This window comes from Sapajus apella, unplaced genomic scaffold (assembly GCF_009761245.1).
Source record: "Sapajus apella isolate SASKATOON/1434 unplaced genomic scaffold, GSC_monkey_1.0 scaffold73, whole genome shotgun sequence".
NCBI lineage: Eukaryota > Metazoa > Chordata > Mammalia > Primates > Cebidae > Sapajus > Sapajus apella.
The window spans coordinates 4,329,334-4,355,228 of NW_022437013.1; the positions used below are offsets into that span (position 1 = coordinate 4,329,334).

The 25,895-nt window shown below is 37.5% G+C and overlaps 1 protein-coding gene across 19 annotated transcripts in view; it reads right to left on the bottom strand.

Annotated features, from left to right (window-relative positions):
• Positions 1 to 25,895, bottom strand: part of PAK3 (p21 (RAC1) activated kinase 3) — a 287,181-nt gene that overhangs the window by 16,454 nt on the left and 244,832 nt on the right. For all 19 annotated transcript variants that reach the window (XM_032250843.1, XM_032250841.1, XM_032250836.1 and 16 more), the window contains 5 exons: positions 15,349 to 15,397; positions 14,915 to 15,027; positions 13,098 to 13,215; positions 11,570 to 11,669; positions 10,870 to 11,066 (listed from right to left, as the gene is read on the bottom strand). In XM_032250843.1, coding sequence (XP_032106734.1) covers positions 10,870 to 11,066; positions 11,570 to 11,669; positions 13,098 to 13,215; positions 14,915 to 15,027; positions 15,349 to 15,397 — 577 coding nt within the window. The remainder of the gene's footprint in view (positions 1 to 10,869; positions 11,067 to 11,569; positions 11,670 to 13,097; positions 13,216 to 14,914; positions 15,028 to 15,348; positions 15,398 to 25,895) is intronic.

The following is a 25,895-nucleotide window of genomic DNA, read 5'->3' on the forward strand; positions in this document are numbered from 1 at the left end:
TCTTTTGTAACACTTTAAAACACATTGTAGAGCTGTAAAAAAATATTTTCTTTTTAAATATCCTTATCCTATAAACATTTTCTATCTTAAAAATGTTTTCCTTTTATCATTTTAAACTTTTTTGTTAAAAACTAAGAAACAGGCTGGGCATGGTGACTCATGCCTGTAATCCCAGCACTTTGGGAGGCTGAGGTGGGCAGATCACCTGAGGTCAGCCGTTCAAGACCAGCCTGGGTAACATGGTGAATCCTCATCTCTGCTACAAACACAAAAATTAGCTGGGTGTGGTGGGAGGTGCCTGCAATCTCAGCTACAATACCTTCTTTGCAAATACCTCCTGAAGGACCTGCCTGAGGCGCTTCTTGAGGGGTAGATTTGTTTATAGCAACATCACTACAAACACGTGAGTAATGCGTTGAATTAGGACATTATGTCATCATTAGGTAATAGAAATTTTTCAGCTCCATTATAATCTTATGGGGCCACCACTGTATATTCAGACCGTCACTGACCAAACATTGTTATGCACCACGTGACTGTAGTTGTCATATTGTATTGTTTAGAGAATAACTACAAGAAAAAAAGTCTGTCCATGTTTAGTACAAATGAAACCACCATTTTCAAAAAATACTTTGATTTGTGGTTGGTTGAATCCATGGGTGTCAAATATATACATATACACACAGACACACACATAAATATCTATCTATGTTGATGGTTTATACACAGCTGATTGTTGCCTGCAACTGACTCCTGCTCTGATTCTTTTGTCATTTTAGAATTTTCAACTAACTTTGAGTGTTTTATGACAGACATTTGGCAACAAGTGACTTAATACCCTATGACTTAGTTTACTCATGACCTGGGATTTCAGAGGTTAAAAGCCAGAGTATATTGCTGCCTCTGGTGTGTTTATGAATATCATGAAAGAGTCTGCCATTTCTTTCTAAGAAGAGAGTAAATGGGGCCAAATATACAAAATGAAATCAACACATTATAATGAACATTATATTCCATACTTGGGCTTACTCAACCTAATACTTCAGTGTGATAGCTGAATGAGCAATCTAGTCTAATTTAGCTTCCTACTTGTCTTGCATAGAAGTTCTCATTGGTCACCAAATTGTGAAGGACATTTATTATTGTTGTTTTGTTGTTTAATCCTTAAAAGGCCATTTAAAACGAATCTATTAGAGATGTATCCCCTTATAGGTTGATAGTAAAAGGTATTTAGGTAGGGCTGACTCATTGGGTGTTAGCCTAGCCCAAATGTGCTCCTTTCAAGCACAGAGGACTGACCAATGCCATAAAATAAATTATTGATGACTCCAACAATACATGTGCTCACTCTCGGAACTAAAAATGCTTACTAAGATTGCAGAGAGGGCTGCTTGTGTTTATGAAGCAACCCTGGGCACACAAAGCAGTACCCAAGGTTTGGAATTACAGGGCATTTGGAAGTAGGGATGTGGTAGGTACAAAGCTAGGAAAGGAGGGCAAGCAAAATGGTGCAAAAGGTAGAGGAAAGAAGCTGTGAGAAGCAGAGGAAGCAAAACAAAATATTAGGGCAAAAACAGGGGCCAAAGGACAATGGGAGGAGAAGATCGCTGGTGGAATGAGGACAAAGAGAAATGAACATAGATAATGGCTAGAAAATCTGGGAGACCAAGGGGACCTGGATCCTAGGTCCCATTCTGCTCCATTTCTCCCAGTCCTTTTCCCACAAAACTTCTCAAAATATTGTGTATACATGTAGATCAACTTCCTCACCTCCCATTTTCTCTTTAACACACAAGTAATTTCTAGTTGTAATGTACTATTTAACATTATACATTTGTTCATGTTTTATTTCAGAATATTAGTGCAGGAAGGAACTAGCACTCTGATTCTTTTAGGTTTTTCCAAATTAACATATTAGGATTAAAACAGGCTGACTGTGATATGATCTGTGAAACATGCATTACTACCCACATAAACTGATTTCAACTTCTATTTTTAAATGCAGTTGATCAGCTGAACAGGTCCATACATAATAACATACAATTCTTTTAATCATACTCCAGAGTGAGGAACCTTGTGTCCCTATAATAGCTTTATTACTGCAGTGTTCTTCACTGGCTTCTTCCTGAGATTATTATCAGAACGACGTTACCAAATCTCATATACAGCATGTTTCACATCAGGATCAAGTGTCTTTGTTTGATGGGAAAAGGAGATTTTTCAATTCTGTGGGATACAGATTTAGTCCAGTGATGAAGAGATAAATGTCTCCGAGCTGCTTTCTGAAGACCACTCCTCTGAAAGAGGAGACTCATAGAGACAACACACACTCAAACTATGGCCCTTTCAGACTCACGAGTCTTTAGCTTTATTTAAGTAAATCTCATGTGACAGCCCAAGGTAGAAAAAGGAATTAAAAAAGGAACTATTCTGGTGGAACCAAGAGCACTACCCAGGTGACCTCCCTCTTGGCTCCTTCAATATCCCCAAGGAACTCTATGGTATTTGAGGGCATTGTGTAGCCTACTGGTAAACAATAATCTAGTGAAATTCCACTCCAGATCAGCAAGAAGAAACCTGTACAAGGTCATGAAGTTCCTGACTGACAGACATGGGAATACAATTCACTCTTCAACCCTCATAATGTAAACAATTGGTAGAGACGCTAGAAAGTTCCATGTCTAGATCTCTCACAGTCATTGGCCCCTCCTAGATTTAAAAAAAAAAAAGTGCTGATGAACTTTGCCATCTGAGCAAGAGAGTAATTCTTTACAAAAAACAAAGCAAAGGAAAGAAGAAAAGAAAGATACAGCAAAAGAAAAGAAAGAAAAAAGCTACAACAGAAAGGTCAGTTTGATTATTGGGATAATGTTAGAACTCTGGCCCTCCCAGCTACAAAGCTTACAGTGCCTTAATTGATTTAACTTTCTCTGCAGAACATCTTAGCTAAGACACCTCAGTATACTCTTTTATCAGAATGCAAAGGGTTTTCTACAATGATGTTGGAACCTGTTTGGAAAAGGTATCAATCAAAATGACAATAAAGGTCAAAAATTAGCTTAATTATTAAGAAAACTCCAACTTTCTTGGTAAAGTAAATCCTCATTGGCAAAAACACAGATTTCAAAAGCAATAGGATAAAACATGTGCATGGGCATTTCAGTGGGCAAATACCTATCATCACACTCCGTGATTTATCTCTTTAGAATTCACTTTGATCTGGAGGGACTTAGCTATTTAGTTATTGGTATGGTACCTATTAGGGCAATCAGCATATCCATCCTTGGTTTACTCCCAAGCCATGCTATAAGGATTCTGAGAAATGATAAGATAATAGTAGCATAATCTTTTATTCTCTCATTTTCTCTTGGTGGATTTTCGTTTGCTATGGAATCAGTTTCTCCTTTGGCCATTTTCTGGATCATAATTCATCAGTTTGAGATGTCTGCTTCTGAATTACATTCTAAATGAGACTTGCAGCTTTCCTATGGCTAAGTCTCATTTTCCTTTGCTGAATTCCTGACAACCAATGACTCTTAAGAGCTGTTTATCTTTTGACAGGCAATATTTTTTTCCGATTAAAAAGGAGCCCTGTTATTCTTCTGTAATTATTTTAGTTGTAGTGATCCCAACATGCCCCTCCTTTTAAGCATAGGTTTGCCCTCAAAACAGGAGGAGTGTCAACAAACTATCAATAAACCTTGCTGTTCATTGCAGCTCATGGAAAAAGAAGGGAATATTCCCAGCTCTTCCTGAAATACATTCAAAACAATATTGACTGAGTGCTAGCAAAGTATGCTTGCTTCTCTGGCACTCAGGAAGTTTATGTCTGACTTTAATTCCAAATGAGCACGTGTCATCAAACCCAGACATTCCAATCCACAGCAAAGTCCCAGTGCTTGGAGGGATCTAGAAACAGTTTAGCCTTTACTTGCTTTTCAGTTACTAAAGATTCTCTTATTCTGCTTACCTCTCTTTTCTAGCCATACAAGCCAACTATAATTTCCCTGTTCCTACAATAAGAAATAAGAACAACTAACATTTCCGTAGTGCCTTAAGTGCAGGAAAGGGGAGGTGGGAAGCCTCCTAGTGTAGATAAGAAGTCTAAATTTAAATTTCTGTCCTCCTCCGTTGCCATATAGGTAATGCATTCCTAATCATGAGTAGTCAGACTGATGGTTTTATTACACACCAATATATGCTAGCTACTCAGTCAGCAGCTAGCTCATTTTAATAATGAGCTCCATTTTCAGAAGAAGCAAAATTGCAAAAGAAAATAGCATATCATGCAGGCATATGCTGAACTAATGTCATTTCTTTTTGGATAGTACTACTGAATTGGTAAATCAGAGAACAACATAAAGCACATCAGGATTTCAATTAGGCTTTGGTAGCATTACTCATAAATTTTTAGACAAAATGGATAAATGTGAGTAGAATTATAGTGTTATTTTTTGGTTGGATGACCATGTTCAAAGAGGGCTGATGAAGAATTGTTGTCCAGGCTGGACAGTGTTCTATAAAGCGCTTGACACATTGATATTTGACCTTTTCCTGATTTGCCATCTTCCCCGGAGGATGGAGCCCTAGAATCACTGGTTCTTAAAGGTCCGCAGATAACTCCAATGTGCAACAAAAAAGATCCCCTGGTATAGGATCTGTGGTTCACATACTATACTACATATTGTTTTTAGCAGTAATACCAATAATAATCTTCCAGTGATCCAATTGTTGATACAGCTTCACAGATGTTTAAAGTAAGGGGTAGAAAGAGAACACTTAAAGTTTAACTTGGATAAAGATTTGGAAAATTACCACAAAATGTGTTTCAAAGGGTCTAGTAGGGACTTCAAGTGGACATCATTGAGACGATTCACAAATAACAAATTCCATCAAAACCTGTTGATAAGAAAAGTCCCATTATGTGTACAAGAAAAGTTAATAAAGGGGCACACTCTGGGTGCTGAGAAAAAGATCAAAGTTTTGTTTTACAAAAATGATTGTGTCTCCTTACTTAGAATCAAGTTATTATAATAACAGCTCTTTGAAGTATTCAGTTAACAAAAAAGTTAAGGATATCAGCAGAATAGTAATATTTGATATGTATATCCACAGGGAAAGTTAGATTTTTAACCCCAGTCACTTTGGCAAAGAGAAGGAGCAAGGTACTTAATTATTGGAGGCTGAACTAAAACTGTCTATAGGTCACAGAACAACATGTCCAAGGCCAATTATGTTGAGTACAAAGACTTCAGGTAGTGGGGGACAGTAAGAGGCTTTTGTTCTCTTCTCTCTGGAAGGGTACCAACCTCATAACATCAGTACAGTCAATAACTCTCTGACCTTAAAAGGCATTTTATGAGCAAATTAGGTCAATTAGTACAGAAAAATTTACATTCAAGAATCTCAACCACTTTCTAACAAGGGGGAAAAATATTAATTCCTTGCATCAACAGTATGTTAATAAGCAATAGTCACAAATGGTCTGTTCAGCTGGAACTGATAAAACAAAGACACAGAAAAACCCACAGTGAAACATAAACGACCTTGAAATGTGTAGTCCCAGACTTCACCTCGAACTTCTTCTGTTCAGTGTTACCTGTCCATGTTAATTTTACTGAACCGTGCAAAACCGTTCACTCCTTGAGTAGATGGGGGATGCCACTCTCATGAAGGATAAGTTCCTGGAAGAGTGCTGAATCTAACCTTCCTTCATGCGTGGGTAAAAAAAAAAACAACACTCTAATCATCCTTTCTCTGTTTTCCTATCTTACTATTTTACTATTCATATGTAAATTTTCATATATGTATACATATTTCCTACAATGAACTGGACACTGTGCTAGGTGATTTGCATACATTATTCATTTAGATTTCATGCTAACTCTGTAAGATCGATATGGTCCTCATTTTACAGATAGGAAGCAGGCTTAGAAAGGTTTTAAGTAACTTGCAGAAGGTCACAGAGATTGCAGGTTGGAGAACCAGGACACACCCAGATCTGCCTGACTACAGGATCAAAATTTTTCACATCAACATGCTACCCTGTACTCTACCACTCTGTCTTTCTTCTACTTATTTTACTTCCTTCCTTATATCTCTTTCCACCTCACAGCACAAAATAGTGGCTGGGTTGTAGTGTTGGAAGGATCTTAAAGAAAGGATTAATCTGGCACTCTTTTATACTTCTCCTAAAGCTCTGGGTTATTTTCTACTTCCCACATATGGCCTGGGCATCAGGATCCCAGAAAACGCTGCTCCCTATAGATTCATGTTAGATCTTTTTTTCTCTCCAATCTCCCCATGGCTTCAGCAACTACATTTAAAAAATTGCAAATAAAGGTATATAGCCTGAGACATTGTGTTTCCTTCAAGAGAACATTAGGAAAACATATTTGAAATTGAAACCAAAAAAAGTACTCCTGGTACCTAGAAGAGACAGGATCAGAATAGGGCTAGCTCAATATGGCTTGTTGATTGATTAATTGATGGTTGATCACACACAGAGAGTAATGAGCAAAGTTAGAGTAAATCCTTATCAGTGCAATTCAACCGGGTGGTCTTTCTGACAGGTCTTTTTGTTGTAGACTTAATGTAGGCTTCCTGAATCTTGTGGTTTGTTAATCTGCAAGAACTTGTTTAGACATAAGGCAATGGAATCTAAGATACAAGCTGTTAATTATGAGTTCTAATCCCAGGCTAGAAGATGCCTATAAAGATTAAAAGTTGCTTCCTTTTTTCTAACAATTAGCAGCCTAGCTAAAGAGAGATCAATTGTAATTGGGGAACTGAAGAAGGTAATAAATTCACTACCGAGACTAGTTGTTTTACAGAGCCATTTGTTTAATCCTTAAAATTTGCAGGTTGTAAATTACTCATTAAAATGCAGAAAGCAAAATAGCCATAATCCGTTTAGTGCCTCCAAACTCCAAAGACTTAGGAGAGGAAATCCATGGAACCAAGAGGTCGGATGTGCTCTTTCACTACAATTTCTTAATGGGAAAAGGTGGTTAAACAATAAGGAAAAGCCCATGTAATTATCCTGATGTGCTGGACCATAGGTCAGGGGTGGACTTGATTAAATCCATGGAGGGCTAACCCACAAATGGTGAGAAAATGCCCCTTCTTTTCCACTCAGCCCTGAAGGCAGCTAATCAATGTGCACATCTCATTTCCAGATTGTTTCATGAGAACAGAGCAACAGCCTATAGCATTCATTAGGGCATTCCCTCATATCTGTTGTTTTCTAATTAGCACAGGTAATAAGACAAGAGGCCAAGTACCAGAGAGGACTTAGGAGAAAGCCAGGAGGAAGTTGTCCTCCTCTCCATACATAGGGAATGCAGTTCCCAACTACAAAATGTTCAACTGCAAAATCTACACAGTTAGCTTATAGGTCTCTTTACATGCATAGAAAGCCACATACATTTGGTTTGAATATGGATTTTACAAGCTTTATGTGAAAACACTTAATCATTTACTAAGAACAATGGGGTTTTTTGCATACCAAGGGTACAACTCAATTTAGGCTCCTAGTGGTAATGATGCAGGCAATATACAAGACGCCTATGATACCAGCACTGTGCATAAATTTTGAGAGTAGAATTTGAATCCGTGCATGTTTTCTTTTTTCAACAATGTGATGCCTGTTATATATACAAAACACAGCTTCTATTAATAGTTCACTGTTGGGCTACATACAGCAAAATAGCTAAGGCTCCCTTCTGCACTGAGCAAGCGTTTCTTTCATACCTCTTTCTTTTCTCCAAATGATCAACAGCGCACCGCTGAAATAAGATGGTAGGGTTAGGTTGTGAAATGGAGTTTTTCTCTTTGCAGGGATAACAAGACCACATGAAGATCCAATCTCTGATTTTGCGGCAGCAAAGTGAGTTACCAAACACAAACTGTTCCCATTCATTTTCTACTTGACAATCTAATTATGTTTGTGATTTCACCAGGCTGGCACTATGTCTATCTCTGTGTTCCATTCAATACCCACCAAGCTGTTGTTAATCAATAAACCATTACTAATAAGGAAAATCCAATTTAAAAATTACAGCTGGTCTGGAAATGCATTTATTTGTTTTGTTAATTATAAAGCAAGTGTTTTTTAGATTGATCATTTAACCATGTCATGTAATAAAAATACTTTCTCCCCACATCTCACTTAAAAAAAAAAAGCTACATGTATTTTACATTAGAAAGCTATATTGAGGAATCTTAAAGACCATAGCCATTAAAAATACTACCAAAGCATGTTAGAAAAATGTTGGAAGTCCTAACCATAAAAATCAGGCAAGAGAAATAAAAAACATCCAAACAGGAGGAGAAGAAATCAAACTCTCTCTCTCCACAGATGATATGATTCTATACCTAGAAAACGCCACAGTCTCTGCCAAAAGGCTCCTAAATCTAACAAATGACTTTGGCAAAGTTTCAGGATACAAAATCAATGCTAAAAAACTTAGTAGCATTTCTATACACCAACAATGTCCAATTAAAAGCTAAATCAATAACACAATCCCATTAACAACTCTAAAAAATAAAATACCTAGGAGTACAGCTAACCAGGAAGGTGAAAGATCTGTACAACAAGAATTACAAAACACTGATGAAAGAAATCAGAGATGATAAAAACAAATGGAAAAATATTCCATGCTCTTGGATAGGAAGAATCAATATTTTTTAAATGGTCATGCTGCCCAAAGCAATTTACATATTCAATACCATTCATATTAAAACATCAATGACATTTTTCACAGAATTAGGAAAAAAAACTATTCTACAATTCGTGGGGAACCAAAAACACCCCAATAGCCAAAGCAATTCCAAGCAAAAGTAACAAAGATGGAGGCATCAAACTACCCAACTTCAAACTATACTACAAGCCAAAGTAACTAAAACAGCATGATACTGGTACAAAAATAGACACATAGACGAATAGGACAGGCAAGAGAACCCAGAAATAAAGCTGCACACCCACAACCATCTGATTTTTGACCAAGTTCACAATAATAGACAAGGGGAAAGGACTACCTAGGCAATAAATGGTGCTGGGATAACTGATTAGCCATATGCACAAGATTGAAACTGGATCCTTTCCTTTTATCATATGCAAAAATCAACTCAAAATGGAATAAATACTTAAATGTAAAACCTAAAGCTATGAAAACCCTAGAAGAGAACCTAGGAAATACCATTCTAGACACAGGCCCTGGCAAAGATTTCATGATGAGGACTCCAAAAGCAACTTCAACAAAAACAAAAATTGACACATGGAACCTCATTTAACTGAATAGCTTCTGCACAGCAAAAGAAACAATCAACAGTATAAACAGACAACCTACAGAATGGAAGAAAATATTTGCAAACTATGCATCTGACGAAAATATTTGCAAACTGAAATATCCAGCCTCTATAAGGAATGTAATTAACAAGCAAAAATCAAACAACTCCATTAAAAAATGGGCAAAGGATACGAACAGACACTTCTCAAAAAAAGATATACATGTGCCCAACAAGCATATGAAAAAATGTTCCATATAGCTAAACATTAGAGCAATGCAAACCAAAACCAGAATGAATACCATCTTACACCAGTTAGCATGATTATTATTAAAAAGTCAAAAAGTGGCCAGGTGTGGTGGCTCATGCCTGTAATCCCAGCAGTTTGGGAGGCCGAGGTGGGTGGATCACTTGAGGCCAGCCTGGTCAACACAGTGAAGTCCCATCTTTACCAAAAACACAAAAAATTAGCCATGCGTGGTAGTGCACACCTGTAATCCCAACTACTTGGGAGGCTGAGGCACAAATTGCTTGAACCTAGGGGGTGGAGGTGGCAGTGAGCCAAGATCATGATCATGCCATTGCACTCCAGCCTGGGCAACACAGCAAGACTCTGTCTCAAAAAAAATAAAAGCTCAAAAAACAACAGATACTGGCGAGGTTGAGGAGGAAAGGGAATGTTTATACACTGCTGGAGGGAATATAAATTAGTTCAGCCATTGTGAAAAGCAGTTTGGAGATTTCCAAAGAACTTAGAACTATTAACCAGCTCAGTAATCCCATTACTGGGTATATACCCAAAGGAATATAAATTGTCCTACAATAAAGACATACACACTTGTATGTTCATCGTAGCATTTTTCACAGTAGCAAAGACATGGAGTTAATTTAGATATCCATTAACAATGGATTGGATAACGCAAATGTGGGACGTATACACCATGGAATACCATGTAGCCATAAAAAAGAATGAAATTATGTCCTTTGCAGCAACATGGATGCAGCTGGAGACCATTATTGGAAGCAAATTAATGTGGAAACAGAAAGGCAAATATTGCATGTTTACTCATAAGCGGAAGCTAAACATTGAGTACACATGGACTCCAAGAAGGGAACCATTGACACTGGGGCCTACTTGAGAGTGGAGGGCGGGAGGAGTCTGAGGATCTAAAAACTACCTATTGAGTACTACACTCATTACCTGGGAGATGAAATAACCTGTACACCAAAGCCCCACAGCATGCAATTTACCCATTTAATAAATCTGCACATGTACCCCCTGGACCTAAAATAAAAATTGGAAGGAAAAAAGAATTAACCGAAGAAAAGAAAAAAAAATGGGTAGTTGACACTATTTCTCCTAAAAAAATTTTAAAAAAAGGAAAGGAAAAGGAAAACTGTTGAGACATTATAAGATAAACTTTAAAAGCTTACAATAAATTTGAAAATTATAACTTGGTGATTCTATGTTACTTGTCTCAGGAAAGAGCCCATTCTGGTCACTTTTGGTGGAAGCCAGAAATGATATGTGGCCTTTCCCCTTTCCTGGGAATAAAGCACCTGACTCCTCTTCTGACTTACCCTGAGTGGATTTTCATTAAGGTAAGGGGGTTCACCTTCCACCATTTCAATTGCCATAATTCCCAGAGACCAGATATCAACTTTCGGACCATAAGCTTTTCGAGTCACCACCTCAGGTGCCATCCAGTATGGGGTTCCCACCATAGTGCTTCGTTTACTTTGCTCAGGAGTGATCTGGGCACAGAACCCAAAGTCAGCTGCAGAGAAGAAAAGCCAGTTAAAATAAGTCCAAATGATTTTCCTTTTACAATACATCACTTCCAGATATGGCTGTACCTTCCTTTGTTACACACCGAGCTTCCACAACTGCCTAGCTCATATTCTTTTGTTAACTGATCTCTCAGCTGGTTCTTATTTTAAGAAGGTCTGAAATAGTTAACTGATGTGATGTCATTTTTACTAGACTTCAGTCTAATTCCCTCTTCATCACTGTTTTGTCAAACTTATAGAATTTTTCAGTTTCCTAACTAGGTATTTGTCATTCATTCATTCTAGAAGTCACTAGAAATTCTGAAATATTAAATCCAAAAAGTGTAGTCACAATATTCAGGAATACAGTGTTAGAAAAATTATTTACTTCAAACTGGGCTGTAACTGCTTTCAAATAAATCACCTTCAGTGACCATTATCTTCTTAAGATATACAATAAAAGAATAGAAATTCCCTGATACTCTAACACCATCTGAACCAAAATACCTACTCAATTTAACAGAGCCATCCATCCCGAGAAGAATATTGTCACTCTTTATATCTCTATGGATCACCTGGTTTGAGTGCAAGAAATCCAAAGCTTGCAGGCACTATTAAATCAGAAAAAAAAGTTCTAATTATATCACAAATAATTTTTAATACTAAGTTTTATTTCTAGATAAGTTTTGGGTAGGGGTATAACTTATATTGTCAAGTGAAATTGATCACTGAATGCTTTAACAACACCACTTTGAAGTCACATTACCATTTACATCAATTATGCCACTTAGCATTATACATGCTAAATATAATGGCTGCCATGTCAGACTAGGACATGAAGAGTGATAATGTGATAAACAGCAACAATTGTTAATACAGCCAAACTAACCAATTAATATACTTTGGCCTGGTAATCTGGAGGATTCAGCTGTGTCTTATATAACTATGGTAAGCTTCATTGTATACGGTATGACTTGATTCAGAAGTTCTGGAGTGAAACCCAGGAATCTGCACTTAAACAAGTGCCCCATACTATTTCTAACAGGTAGCCAGGTTTGGGAACCACTCCTAGGCTATGAAGTAACTACAGGCACTTGTTTGGAAATGGCTTTGCAGTGTAATACTGGAAGATGGAAACCACAGGCTCAGGATAGGAAGTTCGATTTATTGCACGAATAGAAAGCATATATGTTTGGTGGATATGTGGGGTGGGGGAAATGATAATGAGAGGAGAGCAAGGAAGGAGGAAGTTTAAGTGAATTATATATATATATATATATATATGGCAAAGATTAGCTGATATCACTTAGTTTTGTTTCCCTATCATTGGTTTTCAAGTTTCAGTGAGTCAGAGTTCCTACTTTTGTTGATAGAAAACCTCACTACAATAAATGGGGTAGATTATAATGCCTAAGATGAGACTCCAATGAGGAGTGTGTGTGTTAATATTCAACAAAATAAATATAATAACGTATCTTTAATTTAGTTTGAAACCCCTCAGGGGTATGACACTTACTGGAAAAGAGACAGATCCTCAGGCCCACTGCGGGGCTATAAGGAATGTGTAGACTGTACTGTGAAAGCAACTGCTTTCTGGGCTGAGGGCGGACCCTGTTTAAACTGCCTTCTAAACGATGATGAAAATATAATGTATTTTGCATGGCTCATATTACACATGCAGAATAAAATAAGTATCATGTAAAAACTTCCCCAAATTAGAAAGAAGTGCTAAGCCAATATCACTGTTTCCCATGTTCACGGAAACTACAGCATGTGGGCTTAGATATGACACTTTGCAAATGGCATAATGGAACTACAAATATCCACAAAAAGCAGCTAAAATAAACAAGGGGCTCAAGAGGGTGATGCTGGGGAGTGCTATTAGGAACAGGATTTAAACTGAAGTTGGCCTCTCCAATTGTTTTCAGTGGAAAAATTCTACTATTTTTACTTTGATGATATAAACATTCTGAATAATCAGAAATGAAGAACTGCCAATTTTGGCATTCTAATCAGCTAGAAATGCTCTATTTGCTTACCTCTCTGCAGACAGCTGCTATCTGTCCTTCATCCATACAGGTCTCCGTGACCACGTCAGTCAGAGAGCCACCAGCCAAGTATTCCATGACTACCCATAGTTCATCACCCACTAAGTAGCTATAAGAAGAAAAGAAAAGACTTTGCCTTATGACACTAAGAAACTGTGGACTCTAATATTCCCGTGCCTCAGTTCTGACAGAAGTTAATCGTAAGTTGTGCCATGCCTGTTACGTTTGGGAAGGTACTGAGGGACATGCCCCAATCAAATATGGGGACAAGGGTCATCAGAGCCCTATAATTCAGGCAGAGAGCATGAGGTTATTCAAATCACCTGACATCATCTGAATGCACTTTAGCAGTATAATCAGGTCTCTGAAACCCTACTTAGCAAGAAAGATGAATTATAGGAAATGGAATGACCCCAATGTTCCCACCCTGCCCTAAGACCCATATCAATGTGAAGCAAAATTTTCTATCCAGTGGTGTTCAAAGTTTGGTGTCCATAAAATTCACCTGGGAAGCCTGTTAAAAATAAAAATTCACAGTCCTCATCTTATTATTTAACCTAATGTAGATGACGGGGGATGGGTGCAGCAAACCACCATGGCATGTGTATACCTATGTAACAATCCTGTACGATCTGCACATGTACCTCTGAACCTAAAGTATAGCAAAAAAAAAAAATAATAAAATTAAAAAAAATTCTGCATTTTTCGCAAGTGCAAATGCAATTTTTTTTGTGTGCAAAATTACAAACACAGAATGACTTTAGGTTACTCTGCGGCAGATGGTTCCTAAATTACACTTTATGAGACACTGATCAAGACTGTAAAATTTGTGGCTGGGTGCAGTGGCTCATGCCTGTAATCCCAACACTTTGAGAGGCCAAGGAGGGTGGATCACCTGAGGCCAGGAGTTTGAGACCAGCCTGGCCAACATGGTGAAACCCTGTCTCTACTAAAAATACAAAAAATTAGCCGGGCATGGTGGTGCATTTCTGTAATCCCAGCTACTTGGGAGGTTAAGGCAGGAGAATTGCTTGAACCCAGGAGGCAGAAGTTGCAGTGAGATGAGATCGTGCCACTGCACTCCAGCCTGGGCAACAGCAAGACTTGTCTACCTGGCCCAAAACACAGAAAACAGTATCTTAAACTTATTGAAATTGAAGGCCTAGATTTCGTTTCTTTGTATCCCCTCCAGAGAACATAGCACAGTGGTACTAAACAAACTCTTTTTGAAATTGAATGAGACAGATGTTAACCACAAGTGAAGGGTTAGTGCTGTCCTTAAATACCTATTTATAACACACTGTTAATACCAATGATGAAAGAGATATTAATTACCTGGTTTAGGAAAAAGGGTTGAGATTAAAATCTGAATTACCTAGACCTCACTGTCAGTTAATCACAAAGCACCCATTAAAGCTATTGTGGAGGGCCATTGTAGCCAGCCTTCTTCACTTAGACTCCCAGAAACTGTACTGGCTCCAAACACTTGACATAATGTTTAAAACACCACTGCTCCCTCCTATATGCAGTAGTGTATTTTCTGCCAAAATGGAGCTATGATTCTCAACATGAAATTACAGAAACTTCCTATGTTTGCAACCAAGATCATAAAATGTTACTTCAAGTGTCTGATATGTGGACAGAGATAAATGAGAACAAGTTTAGTAATAGATCTAATACTCTACAGTACTGTAGCATTTGAGAAATATTTGCAGAATGATTGTTAAATGAACGAATCCCAAATAATTTTCCCAAAAAAAATGACATCCCACAAAGAATACAAGTACACAATGAGACAAAACACTTACCTATCTAAATAATTAACAATATTAGGGTTCTTATTTTCCCTCATGACCAGAATTTCATTAATAATTAATTCCTTTTTGGGTTGCTGTTGAAGGTTCATCTGCTTTATGGCCACCTGAATGGCAGTTAAAATACAAGAATAAATTATAGCCATTACAATAAACGTGAATAGTCATATTTTTGGGGACACAAAGTGAAACATACACATTCTTTATCTACTAAGCTCTTTCTCTGTGCCACAAACTCATACCTGCCTGTTTTTGGTCAATCATGGGTAAACCACTCACTTCAGAGGCTCTGGGCACCAATGAAGTAAACTCCTATCTAAACCCAGTGCTACACATTTTTTTTTTTTAGGCAAAGTTACCATCAAAGAAGATACTGGATAAATATGAACAAAAGAAAATAAAAGTCAAGATTGAACGTTAGCACTTACCTCTTGTCCTGTTGCAATGTCTAGTGCTGTATAAACAGTACCTGATGCCCTGTGAAGGTGAATATTATCAAATGAATAAGCAATCAAGCTGTTACCAATATATTTTACTTTATTTTACTTGAAATAAAGTGTAATTATTTTCAGGGGATGAAAATTAGCAAGCTCAAAATGTGAAGTAAAAAAAGGAACATCTTTAAAAAAATTATTATTGTGATAAAAAATAACACTTCACAAGAGATCTACCCTCTTAACAAATTTTTAAGTGTATAATATTGGAACAATCTTTTTATACAGTGGATGGACCTGAAACAATCACAATGTATCCCTTGTAGTGGGCTAAGAACTCCAGTCAGACTTTCTGGCACCAGTCTGAGTGCCATGCACTATGCAGTAATAAATTGAACAAAATGGCCTTGCTTCTTTTAGGAAACTCCTGGAATCCCCTGAATATTTCTTGAATCTTGTAATAGCCAACATTGCAGGCCTCTGATTAAACTGAAGAATAGTTTAGAAAAGAATATATCATCTTTTGCTCAGGCAAGTATAAATTAACCTTCACTTTTAATATAGAAATAGAATGGCTCTTTTCATATATTTCCAATTTTTAAGATTATCTTCATTTAAAAATCAATCTCTCTGTGCTGTACTGTACCACAGCTACACGAAGCAATGGCAACATGACTTTACTATTAAGCCCTTGTTTTCTTATTTTTACTAAATTTCTCAACAACTTCTACTATGAAGTGTCACTCCAACCCAATATTCTTTTAAAATATATCATTTCTGGGTCTGGTGCAATAGCTTACTCCTGTAACCCCAAAACTTTGTGAGGCTGAGGCGGGAGGGTTGCTTGAGCCCAGGACTCTGAGACCAGACTGGGCACCATAGTGAGATCCAGTCTCTATGAAAAACTTAAAAATTAGCCAGGTGTGCTGGCACATGCCTATAGCCCCTGCTACTCAGGAGGCTGAGATAGGAGGATCACTTGAGCCCAGGAGATCGAGGTTGCAGTGAGCTGTGATTGCACCAGCAGTGGTATTTGGGTGATACGGCCAGACCATGTCTCAAAAACATTAATAATCTATTATTCTTTACATCTTAGTAGTACTCTTGCTTCCATTCTAACTTCAATTATGGAGTTCCCTTGCTTTGCAAATAGAAATTGTATAGTAAGCTGAATTCACAGTAACTTTCTATGAATCACAAATGTGTTCTAAACCACCTCCCACCACCATCGTCAAAAAAAAGAAAAAATAGTCACTTTTGCTTTTAGTGAATAAAGGAGTTAGAATAGAGATCAGTCCTGTGATGACTATGCATTGCAATGCTCCAGCATTGGTATGTAAACATTCTGATAATTATTTCTCTCTTGTTCTCTGTTTCACCCTTGCTGTTTTGTTTTCTGAGTCCAGGAATTATTTTCTTATGTCAGGTACTTCCTTGTAATTCTTTTCCCTTCTCTTTGGATTAGCCCAAATATTTCTCACAGGTCCAGGAAGTGTATATTACCTGGCTCTCAGGTAGTAAACTCGGTGTGTATTATAAGGCATATCTGACTATTAACGGAGATCTGAGTTCTAATATTTGCCCTAACATCATCGAGATATGTCACATTGGGCTAGCCACTTCCTTTCACTGAATTTCAGTCCCTTCACATGGAAAACAGGTATCACAATAACAGTAGACATGTACTGAGCATGTTGTATATGTTAGACACTATACTAAGAACTTTAGATAATTTATCTTATGTAATCCTTACCATATTTTTATAAGGCAGATTGTATTATTCCCATGTTATATATGATGAACTGAGGCTCAGAGAGGTTGAGTTACCTGCCCAAGTTTACACAGTTAACAACCCAAGTCTGTCTGACTCTCTTACCTCTAAAGTACAGGAAATGAGCTACTTTATTTCTAACATTCTTTAATTCTATACTACCCTCCTCCAGAGTGCTGCTTGGGTTTCTAAATATCGATTGGAATTAGGCTGAAAAATCACACTTAATCAATAGGTGCCACCTAAACCGGGATTTGGTAATTCTAGAAATTTCTTAGGCTCGAGGCTTATATCAAACAAATCATTTCCTCATTTCTGCAAGTTTGAGATTCTGGGCTCAGAGCTCATAGTTAGTACCCAATAAATATTTGTTGAATGAACAAATTAATAAAAATCATTTAAAGCAAACATGCAATGGCAATATGACCTTTCCTTTCTGTGAAGAAAACATTTATTCTACTTTAATCTACATAAAGCACTTTGCTCTTGGAATAAGCAAACAGGCATTCCTGACTTCAGAGCCCAATATATGATTTGCCCTTCTGAACTTATTTGAGTTCAAATAGATTACCTCGACTTGGTGTATATTTCAGCTGCTATTAGTCCTGAAAAACTACTTAAATCTAATTGTAAAATATGATTTTAAAATGCCTTTTGACATACAGACAGCTAGCAAATACATGAAAAATGCTCCACATCAATAATTGCACAGAAATGCAAATCAAAACCACAAAGTGACACCATCTCTCACCAGTCAGAATGACAATTATTAAAGAGTCGAAAAACAACAGATGTTGGCAAGCCTGCTGAGAAAAGAGAACACTTACACATTGCTGGAGGGAATGTAAATTAGGTTGGCCACTGTGGAAACCAGTTTGGAGAGTTCTCAAAGAACTTAAAATGGAACTACCATTTTGACCCAGCAATCCTATTACTGGGTATATATCCAAAAGAAAATAAATCACTTTATCAAAAAGACACATACACTTGCATGTTCATTGCAGCACTATTCACAATAGTAAAGACATGGAATCAACCTATGAGCCAATCAATGGTGGACTGGATAAAGAAAAATGTGATACATGTACACCATGGAATATTATGCAACCATAAAAAGCATGAGATCATGTCCTTTGCAGTAACATGGATGAAGCTGGAGGCCATTATTCTAAGTGAACTAAAGTGGGAATAGAAAACCAAATACCACATGTTCTCATCTAAGTGGAAGCTAAAATTGGGTACTCATGGACATAAAGATGGCAACAATAGACATTGGAGACGACTAGAGGGAGAGGGATAGAGGAGGGTAAGGGTTGAACAACTAGGTACTATGCTCACTCCTGGATGATGGATTCATTCATACCCCAACTTCAGCATTATGCAATATACCCAGGTAACATACCTGCACATGTACTCCCTAAATCTAAAATAAAATTTAAATAAATAAAATGACTGTTTAGTTTATTCTCATGTATTTAGGCCACGTGCACAATTCTTTTAGATACAAAAGAGTAAGACTACCTGCAAAATGAGATAATAGTACCTATTTCACAGGGCAGTGGAGAATTGCATGGCACAATCTATGTAATCATTTATCCCTGTGTCAGATTAGAGTTGATGCCTATGTGTTAACTGCTGTTATGATCATTTGTTGTTGATGCTGTTGTTATTGGTTTCACAGTAGGGGATGACTGATACACTAAACGATTAGTTGGCCCCTCCCAACCTCCCAGCCAAAGCATCTTCGCTAATATCTGCCCCTATTTCCAAAAAGGACAGAAGCTGAGGTAAACTACTGGAAGACTTTTTAGAAGTTCCACATCTTTTCTTTCCCCCTAGGGAAGTAGTTTTACCCTTTTCTTTGAAAGTTGGAATTCCTTTATCAAATGGAACTGTATTAAAAACCCTCAACATATTAAACAAATAAATTGGGAGCTGCCCTAGTTAAAGCTAGGGAAGGAGACCCAAAATGCCTGCCCAGGTGGCCTTTCCGTTATTCAACACCCCTGTCCCCCTAACCCCCAACCCCGTTTCCACTGTCCTAAGGGCTAAAATTGTGATTGACTTGGAATACAAGGGGGGTTTATGTTTAACATTTACAGAGCTTTACCTTTCAAATTCTTGGGTTTTTGGTCCTCCAGCACCCTCAGCATTTCTTTGTATTAAAATTGCTAGAGTTCTATCCCTGAAATCTCAATATCCTGGGATTTATGGCATACAGTGGTACAAAATTGCTATAAATTCCTAATCCACAGAGGTTTAAAGATCCTGAAACTCTAGAGCACAAGCTGCCTACTAAAAATGAGCCTTTCTCCTCCCCTGCCCTCTTCCCTTACTGCATGTATCAATTGTATAATGTGTATATATATAAATTTCCCTACCCTGTACCCTGGTTCTCTTGTCATAAAATGGTAATATCCTCTCCTACCCTACTTACAAATGCCCTCAAACCAAACATGTTGTTAGATGGTTGAAACTCCCTGTTCTGACCAATATTGATTTGTGCAACTTCTAGCCTTTGCACAATCTTCAACTCAAATGCACAAATTCAGGTACTAACCTGCAAATTAAAATTTAGTACCTTATCCCCAGCTATATCTTAGCAACCTCAACATTTTTCTGCACCCCAGTTCCACTGCTTTCCTATAGTCTAACAGTTTAAAATTCAACAGATATAAATATGATTCTCTTCTTCAAGAGATCTCAACTTCCTTTAAGAGTCATCTATTAAAGCTCTCTCATTGTTCACTGCTGGGTTCAGAACAGTAGTCCTCACTCATATTCACTCAAACCTCCCCTGGTTTAAGTCCTACTAGTTCCTAGTTGTCAAACTCTGGTTAAGGAATTTAATTTCTTTGTGATTTAGTATTAAAGGAAGATTAACTGTATATAGTTCTGGAATATAGTGATTTCCCAATAAATATTAGCAATAATGATAATTATTATTTGGTTATTTCCTAATATATTCATTAAGTTCTCAAATTCTAGTGTGTGAATCACAAGGAAGCTCTGTAAGTGGGAGTTTTCAAAATATTTGATGTTTCAAAATTCCCAACAAAAAAATTGACAATTACCTGAGAACAGCTAATTCAAGTATCACATATACTTCCTTTTAGCTAGAATTATATCAGCTTGTAATTATGTTGAATATCAAATGATGATTAAAAGCTTCAATTAGCAGTTATATGTGTTTTTTGCTTAATAAAGTACAATAAACTATTAATAAATACAGTTAGACAATCAAAATTATAAACCTGAAGTTTACAAAGACAAATAATTGAAGGAATCTTGAAGTTGGGAAGCACTCTTCTTATAATAATTGTAGTACAGTAGTGTATACTCCCAAAGAAACAATCGTCATGCCAACAGTGTTGCACTGACTTACAAAGATGAGCTTTGCAACGGCGTGGGGTATATCAAAATATCTCCATGCACGTATATACAAAATTAAACTTTAATTCACTTTAATTTTAAAAAGTCAGTGTCTTTTTTGGTTCCATAAGAACTTTAAAGTAGTTTTTTCCTAATTCTGTGAAGAAAGCCAAATGGTAGCTTGATGAGGTTAGCATTGAATGTATAAGTTACTTTGGGCAGTATGGCCATTTTCATGATATAGATTCTTCCTAACCATGAGCATAGAATGTTTTTCCTTTGTTTGTGTCCTCTCTTATTTCCTTGAGCAGTGGTTTGTAGTTCTCCTTGAAGAGGTCCTTCATATCCCTTGTAAGCTGTACTCCTAGGTATTTTATTCTCTTTGTAGCAATTGTGAATGGGAGTTCACTCTCAGTTTGGATCTGTGTTTGTCTATTTTTTGTGTATAAGAATGCTTGTGATTTTTGCACATTCATTTTGTATCCCAAGACTTTGCTGAAGTTGCTTATCACCTTAAGGAGATTTTGGACTGAGATGATGGGGTTTTCTAAACACACAATCATGTCATCTGCAAACAGAGACAATTTGACATCCTCTCTTCCTCTTTGAATACCCTTTATTCTTTCTGTTGCCTGGTTGCCCTGGCCAGAACTTCCAATCCTATGTTGAATAGGAGTGGTGAGAGAGGGCATGCTTGTCTTGCACCAGTTTTCAAAGGGAATGTTTCCACCTTTTGCCCATTCAGTATATTGGCTGTGGGTGTGTCATAAATACCTTTATTGTTTTGAAATACGTTCTATCAATACCTAGTTTATTGAAAGTTTTTAGCATTGGGGGGGTTGAATTTAATCAAAGGCCTTTTCTCCAACTATTGAGATAATCATGTGGTTTTTGTCATCTGTTGTTTATGTGATGGATTATGTTTATTGATTTGCATATACTGAACCAGCTTTGCATCCTAGGGATATAGCCAACTTGATAATGGTGGATAAACTTTTTAACGTGCTGCTGGATTTGGTTTGCCGGCATTTTACTGGGGATTTTCGCAACGATGTCCATCAGTGATATTGGCCTGAAATCTTCTTTAGCCAAGAAAATCCTAAGCCAAAAGAACAAAGCTGGAGGCATCATGCTACCTGACTTCAAACAATACTACAAGGCTACAGTAACCAAAACAGCATGGTACTGGTACTAAAACAGATGTATAGACCAAAGATATATAGATATATAGAACAGAGGCCTCAGAAATAATGCCAAACATCTACAACCATCTGATCTTTGACAAACCTGACAAAATGAAGCAATGGGGAAAGGATTCCCTATTTAATAAATGGTGTTGGGAAAACGGGCTAGCCATATGCAGAAAACTGAAACTGGATCCCTTCCTTACACCTTATACAAAAATTAACTCAAGATGTATTAAAGACTTCAACATAGACCTAAAACCATAAAAACTCTAGAAGAAAACTTAGGCAATAACATTCAGGACATAGGAATGAGCAAAGACGTCATGACTAAAACACCAAAAGCAATGCCAACAAAAGCCAAAATTAATAAATGGGTTCTAATCAAACTAAAGAGCTTCTGCACAACAAAAGAAACTATCAATCATCAGAGTGAACAGGCAACCTTCAGAATGGGAGAAAAATTTTGCAATCTATCCATCTGACAAAGGGCTAATATCCAGAATCTACAGGGAACTTAAACAAATTTACAAGAAAAAAAACCAAACAATCCCATCAAAAAGTAGGTGAAGGATATGAACAGACATTTCGCAAAAGAAGACACTTATGCAGCCAAAAAACATATGAAAAAAAGCTTATCAACACTGGTCATTAAAGAAACGTAAATAAAAATGGCCATGAGATGCCACCTCATGCCAATTAGAATGGCGATCATTAAAAGTCAGGAAATGGCTGGGCGCAGTGATTCATACCTGTGATCCCAGCACTTTGGGAAGCTGAGGCAGGCGGATCATGAGGTCAGGAGTTTGAGAGCAGCCTGGCCAACATGGTGAAACCCTGTTTCTACCAAAGGTACAAAAAATTAGCCAGGCGTGATGGTGTGCACCTGTAATCCCAGCTACTCGGGTGCTTGAGGCAGGAGAATTGCTTGAACCCCGGAGGCAGAGGTTGCAGTGAGCCAAGATTACACCATTGTTCTCCAGCCTGGGTGACAGGGTGGGACTCAATCTCAAAAAAAAAAAAAAAAATGGTCAGAAAACAACAGATGCTGGAGGGAGAGAGAGAAATGGGAACACTTGCACTTTTGGTGGGAGTGTAAATTAGTTCAATCATTGTGGAAGACAGTGTTGTGATTCCTCAAGGATCTAGATCCAGAAATAGCATTTGACCCAGCAATCCTATTACTAGGTATGTACCCAAAGGATTATAAATCATTCTACTATAAAAACACATGCACATGTGTGTTTTTTGCAGCACTATTCACAATAGCAAAGACTTGGATCCAACCCAAATGCCTATCAATGATAGACTGGATAAAGAAAATGTGGCACATATACACCACAGAATACCATGCAGCCATGAAAAAGGATGAGTTCATGTCCTTTGCAGGGACATGGATGAAGCTGGAAACTGTCATTCTCAACAAACTACCACAGGAACAGAAAACCAAACATTATATGTTCTCACTTATAAGTGGTGGTTGAACAATGAGAACACATGGACACAGGGAGGGGGAACATCACACACTAGGGCCTGTCAGCAGGTGCGGGGCTAGGGGAGGGATAGCATTAGGAGAAATACCTAATGTAGATGATGAGTTGATGGGTGCAGTAAACCACCATCGCATGTGTATACCTATGTAACAAACCTGCTCATTCTGCACATGTATCCTAGAACTTAAAAAAAAAAAAAGTCAGTGTCATGTAGCACTTTAGGATGTAAGGATGCCAAAACTTAAACTATCAAAGTTAGGGATTAAAACTCCTAATTCTCTGGTGTATTGGGGCCGGTGTTCTCAAATGGGCAACACTGCCAATTTGATTTTTATGCTAAACATTTAATTACATTGAGCCCTATTATTCCTCCACTGCAGTTATATTAAAGCCAGATTCCTGTAGGAAGTACATTTTTTTTATGATAGAGATTGTTTTTATTTCAAATATCAGTCCCTCAGATAGTACGAAGTAATCATGCATTATCAGAACTCAAAGGAAAATAGAGAACATCCAGTTTAACTTTCTCATTACAGATGAGAAATATGAAGCCCAGAGAGCAGGAATGACAGGCTCATGATAACAACAGATTTCTCAATCATTGGGACTCATTATCAATTAAAATGTGATAAGTACTGCTGGTTTCTTGGCATCACATTAGATGCTTTATCAACAGTCTATCCCTGACATGCCCAAGTGCTTACTACTCAAATGGAAACACTGGCATCTAGCCTGAAGGGTCCAGAAAGAAACAAACAATTTAAAATTCTGGCTTTTCCTCATAAAACAAGTTAGTTTCATTATCAGGAATCTTCACCAGGCTTTGATGTTTCCCACCAAGAGCCAATGTCAAGCCATGATCATAAGTAGTTGTAAAAGCAGCAACATGGTAGGACTAATAATTTATATATGTCACTTTGATTTCAGCATGGACATGGGTTAGAGGAAAAGAAGGGCAAATATGTGAGCCTAGGAATAAGCTCATAGACTGGGAGAAAACAAAAAGGGCAAGAGGTCTAGAGGGCTCAATGAAGTACAAGAAGAGGCTGGTAGGAATAAGAATGAGGGAGCCAGAAAGATAGACAAAATTCCTATTAAGGTTTTACAAGTATAAATCTGGTGCTAATGAGGTCATAGTCAGGGATTAAACCCCATATAGGATCGTTATTTTTTACATGTACTCCTACCGCTGCTGCTATAGAAAGCCTGTTTCACTTATTGAGCCATACTCTCTGCAGCTCTCTGTAAAGGAATGATCTCACTTAATGTCCACCCTGCACAACTCTATGAGATAAATTCGATTTTCCTCACTTTACAAATGAGAACATTGAACTAAGAAATGGTAAGTAGGTTGCCCAAGGTTTCACAATCAGCAGCTGAGCTTAAAAATGCATTACTTTGTCTCCACAGCCCATGCTCTCAATCACCATTTCATGTTTTTCTATAGATTCTTAGCATTTTTACATCAGTGCTAAGTGCAAGTGTGGTACTTCCCAAAGCTCGTGTTTGTACCCGTTATGCTAAGCTGCCTCCCCAAAATGTTTATCTCGCCTTTAATTTTCTACTCACTTAGCCCACAAGCCATTTAGTTTGTCCCAGGACATGGTATGTTTTATTCCTTCGGTATAACCACACACGGGTTGTTGTTTTGTTTGCCGACTCAATTAAGTTTGGTCATGCGGCTGCAAATGAACTGGGGTTAGTTTTTTGGAATAGACTTTATCTTTTGCTGAGTATTTAAAAAGTTACTACTTGTAGGCTCCTATCTAGATATTGTCTCACTATATTAATTACCATATAGTTGCTTATTGTCTAGATAGGATATTGTCTTACTAACTACTATATAGTTACTTGTTTTGTTGAGAGATGTGTCGTTTAGGGCTCAAGAATGGTCCTTTGCGTAATTTACCTCTAAAAAATGCATCTCTAAATTTGAAAAATAAAATTATGTAAAAATCAAGTTATCTCAGTACTGCTCTAAGTATACAGAATGTAGCTGGGGCCAGATGGTATAGTCTTTAATTACTAAGATTATAAATCAGAACAGGGAATTTTCTGTTCTTTAGCTTGGGTGTGACTTTTCTCAGAGTATTCATGGTCATCTAATTTTAAATAGAACTGTAACACATTATGGGTGTGGGGCCAGGGAGCTCAGTGGGTTATAGTCCAGTGATAATGAGGCCACAATTACAAGGCTTAATCCCTGGAAAGGCCAGATAACTCTTGGCTACACACTCCAACATTAAGTCTAAGCAGCTGCTTCACAGTGTGTGCTATTGGTTTCAAGAGGGCCTGGACAGGAAAGGGGGGCAGGTGGCTTAAAACAAGCTCATTACTATGGCTGGACAAAACAACTAACATGCGAACTCTGCTAATGGTGTTTGATTGACTGGCATCATTCTTTACAAGGGATAGCACACAACATAGTGCACTTAAGGGCATTAAGTGGAACAAAGAGCGTCTTCCATTGCTCCATAAACATTGTTCTTCACAAATGCTAATGTATTTCTAGTCTTCTACATCACAAAGCCTTTTATAAAGCTCAGACTACATCTATTTAGTGCTTCATAGCAGTGTTCTACCTTGTGTGGCCCAAAATAGGTCCGATGAAGAGGCAAATACTTTTGGAGTGGGTGGTCCTACCCAAAGAATCACTTCTATAAGCACACTAGGCACCACTCTTGCCCATAGTTTCCTGAACAACTACCCCCCAAAAAATGT